Source organism: Wolffia australiana, chromosome 4 (assembly GCF_029677425.1).
Source record: "Wolffia australiana isolate 7733 chromosome 4, ASM2967742v1".
Lineage (NCBI taxonomy): Eukaryota > Viridiplantae > Streptophyta > Magnoliopsida > Alismatales > Araceae > Wolffia > Wolffia australiana.
In genome coordinates, this window is record NC_135838.1 from 22088880 (window position 1) to 22094526 (window position 5647).

The window sequence follows — 5647 nt, forward strand, 5'->3', positions numbered from 1 at the left end:
TGTTTATTTGCTTTGAGTGGTTGTTGGCCTTACAATTCCGTGTGCTATACTTTGATTGGTTATTTCAAATCTTCTACTTCCGTTAAGTTAGGGATATCATAGTTATTCCCTAATTGTCTTTGTTAAATCACGCCTCATCGACTTAGTTCCTTTCTATAGGATTAAACCCATTCAGATCACCCTCCAGGAATATTTTCTTAATATCAATTGGAATTAATTAAACGAATTAACGAATTCCTCTATCGAGTCCCACAACATAAACTTTCAAAGGTTTTAACAGATAGTTATCCTGGATTAAATACCTAGTAAAAAGAGGTAAGATCAAGCCGAGAAAAAGGTGGTGTTAGATAAATGGAATGCAAAATCTAAACAAATGGGTACTCTGGGAGAATACCTGGGATTCTAGCAAAGTTCCAGCAAAGGGAGCTGAAAACTAATGAAGTTGAAAAAGGAACAGAAGAGTAGACAATCAATCCAAGTACATTACCGTTCATACTTATCCATCAGATCTAGACTGTATTCCTAGTATGTACAAATACGTATACTTAGTCTATCCCCACCATTTTGAACGTGATATTGCTGTAGAGAGAAACTTTTTTATTCGCTTTGCCGTACCAGCTTTCTTCAGAATATAACTGTAGTTTCGGGCCAGGCCAGTAGTAGGAATATTCTTGGCGTCCCTGGAGGCGAGTAGCGGCGGACAAGTCTGCGTCTAGAGGTTCACCGACAGACTCCGCCAAAAATATTTGTATCATGACTCGCGTATATAGGATATATGTCTTTTGTATCCTTACCATTTGTACGTACGAAATAAAGAGAGAAACGGAAGTTTGGTGTCGCACTGCTATCACTATGCAATAAATTATCTAGGGTCTGCAGAAGTTACGGGAAAAGAAAAGGATAGCTCGAATACTTTTGACATTTCACGGAGGATATATAAAAGTCAGCGTCGAGAGAGAGAGGATCATTGGTCGGTTCTTCAACCTATGGGATAGAAACGTGGTCAACGAGGTGTTATAACGCATGAGGCATGAGGTGCACCGACCCAGCTATGACGGCAAACGCATTATCTAATATCTACTGTACAACTTCCTGCCTCAGGCGAATCCCACCGTCCGAAATCCTTGTTATAAGCGCCTCGATCTGACCCAGTGCATCACGCCCATCCTATCAAGGAAGAAGTCGGCAGAAGATGGTCACTGCGAGAGTTTCCTGTTCTTTGTATGCTCCGTCAGCGGCTGGCGGCGCCGCCCGACGCCGCCGTATCATCTCCGCCGAGAAGAAAGCCCTGCCAGTTCAGAAGATCCCCGGCGACTGCGGAGCCCGGATTATCGGGCCGGTTCGGGACCGACTCGATTTCTTCTACTTCCAGGGAAGAGAAGACTTCTTTCGGAGCCGGATCCGACAGCATGGATCCACCGTGCTACGGCTGAACATGCCGCCGGGGCCGCCCATCGCCGCCGACCCCGCCGTCGTCGCCATCTTCGACGGCGCCGCCTTCCCCGTCCTCTTCGACAACTCCAAGGTCGACAAGAAGGACCTCTTCACTGGCACGTACGCCCCTTCCGTAGACCTCACCGGCGGCTACCGCGTCCTATCCTACCTCGACCCGTCGGAGCCGAACCACGCGCTTATCAAGAGCTTCTTATTCTACTTGATGGGGTCCGCTAGCGGCGCGATCATCCCGGAGTTTTCGAGCTCGTTCGGAGCGGCCTTCGACGTCCTCGAGGCGGAGATAGCGGAGCAGGGAAGGGCGGATTTTGGCGAGGCCAGCGACGAGGCCGCGTTCAGGTTTCTTTGCAGGGCGGTTCTGCGCAAAGACCCGGCAGAGGGGCGCCTCGGTTCGGAAGGCCCTGGCCTGGTCGGTAAGTGGGTTCTCTTCCAGCTCGCGCCGCTGCTCACTCTCGGCCTACCGTACTTGCTCGAGGACGTTCTTCTCCACAGCCTCCGCCTCCCCCCTGCGCTCATCCGCGCCGACTACCGGCGGCTCTACGACTTCTTCTCCACCGCGACGGCGCCAGCGCTGAGCGAGGCGGAGAGGATGGGCATCTCCAAAGAAGAAGCCTGCCACAACGTCATCTTCGCTCTCTGCTTCAACGCCTTTGGCGGGTTCAAGATCCTCTTCCCCACGATGATGAAGTGGCTGGCGCGGGCCGGGATTGGGGTGCACACGCGGCTAGCCGAGGAGGTCCGCGCCGCGGTCCGCGCGCACGGGGGGCAGGTCACGATGAGGGCCTTGGAGGAGATGACCCTGGTCAAGTCGGCGGTCTACGAGACGTTGCGGATAGAGCCGCCGGTGCCGTTTCAGTATGGTAGGGCGAGGAGGGACCTGGTTATTGAGAGCCACGACGCCGCCTACCAGGTCCGCAGCGGGGAGATGCTCTTCGGGTACCAGCCCTTTGCGACGAGGGACCCTAGGATATTTGAGCGAGCGGAGGAGTTTATCGTTGATCGGTTCGTTGGCGACGGCGAGAAGCTTCTCCGGTACGTCGTCTGGTCTAATGGACCGGAGACGGAGAACCCGACCCCTGATAATAAGCAGTGCGCCGGCAAGAACTTCGTCGTCCTCGTGGCGCGGCTCCTCTTGGCGGAGATCTTCCTTCGCTACGACTCCTTCGAGGCTGAGACCAGGTCCTCCCCGCTGGGGAACGCCATCTATCTCACCTCCTTGAAGAAAGCCACGTTCTGATTTCTCAAGGATGAACATACTACACGTACATGTAGAACATTCATCGGTCTGATCTTCTTGAACAATAAGCGTCTCATTCGTATACGAATGGCGGAGATAAGCTTAGGACATGGGATTACAACCCGAAGTGTCTCTGGTTAATGGATGTCAAGAGAGTAGTCAATGACTTTAGGACGTAATGACCTGCCCCGATCTTCAGGAATAGTGGGAATTGAGTCCTTTTTAAGTCTCTCTTAATTAATCCCATCATTATAATTAAGATACAACATACAGTAGTTTTTATGTATGAATACGAGAATGTAAAACATATATATGTTTCTTTTGAATGAGCAAGAGTGAAAAGCTGATCTTTCATGAGTTGAGGCATTTATTATCAGCATAGGACATTAGAGCATAAGTTACCACCCGAAGTATCTCTGGGTAACGCGATGCCCAAGAGAATAGTCAATTACTGTAGGACACAATGACGTGGCCCCAATTTATAGGAATAGTAGAGATTTGGTCCTCTATAGTGTATCTTAGTTTATCCGATTATTATAATTAAGATACAACATACAATGTTTTTTTTGTATGAATAAGAGAATGTAAAACATACTTATGTTTATTTTGAATGCATACAAGTGAGAAGCTGATCGCTCATGAGGGAAGGCTTTTAATGACCCTAGGATCCAATGACCTGGGCCCAATTTATAGGAAGTAGAAACTTAGGCCTTTTTAGTCGACACATTGATGTGGGGAAGCCTTTAGGATTAAGATAGGACATGAGATGACAATCTCAATTGTTCTTGGTAATGGGATATCCAGGAGAACAGTCAATAAACATATGACCCAATGTGCCGACCACAATTTATAAGAAGAGTAGAAACTTTAGTCCTCTACAGTCTATCTTAAATAATCCCATAGTTATCACTAAGATATAGGGTTAATAGCACAGTATGTCCCAAACTTTTTAAAAAATCTGAGATATAACCCAAACTTTTTTTTGGCACGGTATACCCCAAACTCTCTAAGTGGATTTCGACATATCCCGGTTATGACGTGGAATCCACCGTGGTTGCCAGGTGGATTTGGGTGGAATCCACCTGGCAGCCACGGTGGATTCCACGTCATAAACAGGATAGAGAGAGAGGGAGACGTTCTATTAACCCGTCCTAATCGAATCGCCCGCGAGAGAGAGGAGGCACAGAACCGAGACATAGACAGAGAGAGAGGGGAACGTGGCCCAGATCGCCGCCGGATCGAACTACACCCTGGCCGTGGCCCGCGACAGATCCCTCTTCTCCTTCGGCTCCAGCGCCAACTTCTGTGTCGCCCACGGCGACCCCCGCGACCAGCTCTCCCCCCTCGCCGTCCACTCCCTCCGCCGGACCGGCATTCCCGTCGCCGCCGTCTCTGCCGTCGACGAGCACGCCGTCGCCGTCAACTCCGCCAGCCGCGTGAGCCCTCCAGCCAGACCCTACCGTCGGTCGTCCCGTCCCGGGGTTCGTTTGACCTTCTTCGTCGCTCTGTGCAGGTCTACACGTCCCATCCCCGGGGCCGTGGGTACTGCAGCATGCTCGTGCACGAGGACGAGGCCGACAAGGTCGGCCCCACCGCTGTGGCAGGCCTCGGATCCGCCCTGGCCATGCAGGTCTGCGCGAGGAAGAGGAAGACGTTCGTGGTGACGAACACCAGTCGCGGGCCACCTTCCCCTCTCTCTCTGTCTATGTCTCAGTTATGCGCCTCCTCTCTCTCCCAGGCGATTCAATTCGGACGGGTTAATAGAATGTCTCGCTCTCTCTCTATCCCATTTATGACGTGGAATCCACCATGGCTGCCAGGTGGATTCCGCCAGAAATCCACTTGGCAGCCACGGTGGATTCCATGTCATAACTGGGATATGTCGAAATCCACTTAAAGAGTTTGGGGTATACCGTGCCAAAAAAAAAGTTTGGGACATACCGTGCTATTAACCTCTAAGATATACGTTGAATCTACACTCTTAATTTGAAAAGGGTTAATATCATGAAATATCCCAAACTAATTCAAAAATCTGAGAGATATCCTAAACTTTTTTTTGGGCACGGCATATCCCAAACTCGCTAAGTTGACGACAACATATCCTAGTGATGACGTGGAATCCATCGTGGCTGCCAGGTGGATTTCCGGCCAGATTTTGACCTGGCGGAATCCACTTGGCAGCCACGATGGATTCCACGTCATAATGGGGATTCCACCTGCCAGGTGTTTTCCGATAAGAGAGAGAGAGGCATTCTAGAGAGAGAAATAGAGGCATTCTAGAGAGAGAAAGAGAGGCATTAGAGAGAGAGAGAAAGGGAGAGAGAGGCATTCTAGAGAGAGAAATAGAGGCATTCTAGAGAGAGAAATAGAGGCATTCTAGAGAGAGAAAGAGAGGCATTCTAGAGAGAGAGGCAGAAAATCTCACTCTCCTTCTCTCTCTCCCCCCTCCCACTCTCTTTCTCTCTCTCCAATATCTAAGACGATTGCCAATAACCTTCCCCTCTCTCTCTGTCTATGTCTCTGTTTCTGCGCCTCCTCTCTCTCCTGCGCGATTCGATTCGGTCGGGTCTCTCTAGAATGCCTCACTCTCTCTTTCTCTCTCTAGAATGCCTCTCTTTCTCTCTCTAGAATGCCTCTCTCTAGAATGCCTCTCTTTCTCTCTCTATAATGCCTCTCTCTCTCTCTCCTTCTCTCTCTCTCTCTAGAATGCCTCTCTCTCTCTCTCTCTCCTTCTCTCTCTCTCTCTAGAATGCCTCTCTCTCTTATTGGAAAACACCTGGCAGGTGGAATCCCCATTATGACGTGGAATCCATCATGGCTGTCAGGTGGATTCCGCCAGGTCAAAATCTGGCCTGAAATCCACCTGGCAGCCACGATGGATTCCACGTCATCACCAAGATATGGCGTCGTCGACTTAGCGAGTTTGGGATATACCGTGCCAAAAACAAAGTTAAGGAT

General features: G+C 50.0%; 1 protein-coding gene across 1 annotated transcript; it reads left to right on the plus strand.

The window, feature by feature from the left end:
- The first annotated feature begins 1134 nt into the window (after positions 1–1134).
- Positions 1135–3015, plus strand: AOS (allene oxide synthase). The gene has a single exon (XM_078574424.1). The coding sequence runs from the start codon at positions 1193–1195 to the stop codon at positions 2687–2689; it is 1497 nt and encodes a 498-aa protein (XP_078430550.1). The 5' UTR covers positions 1135–1192; the 3' UTR covers positions 2690–3015.
- The last annotated feature ends 2632 nt before the right edge of the window (positions 3016–5647 follow it).

Coding starts and splice junctions, on each gene's coding strand:
- AOS (XM_078574424.1), top strand. CDS start 1,193: ATGGTCACTGCGAGAGTTTCCTGTTCTTTGTATGCTCCGTCAGCGGCT.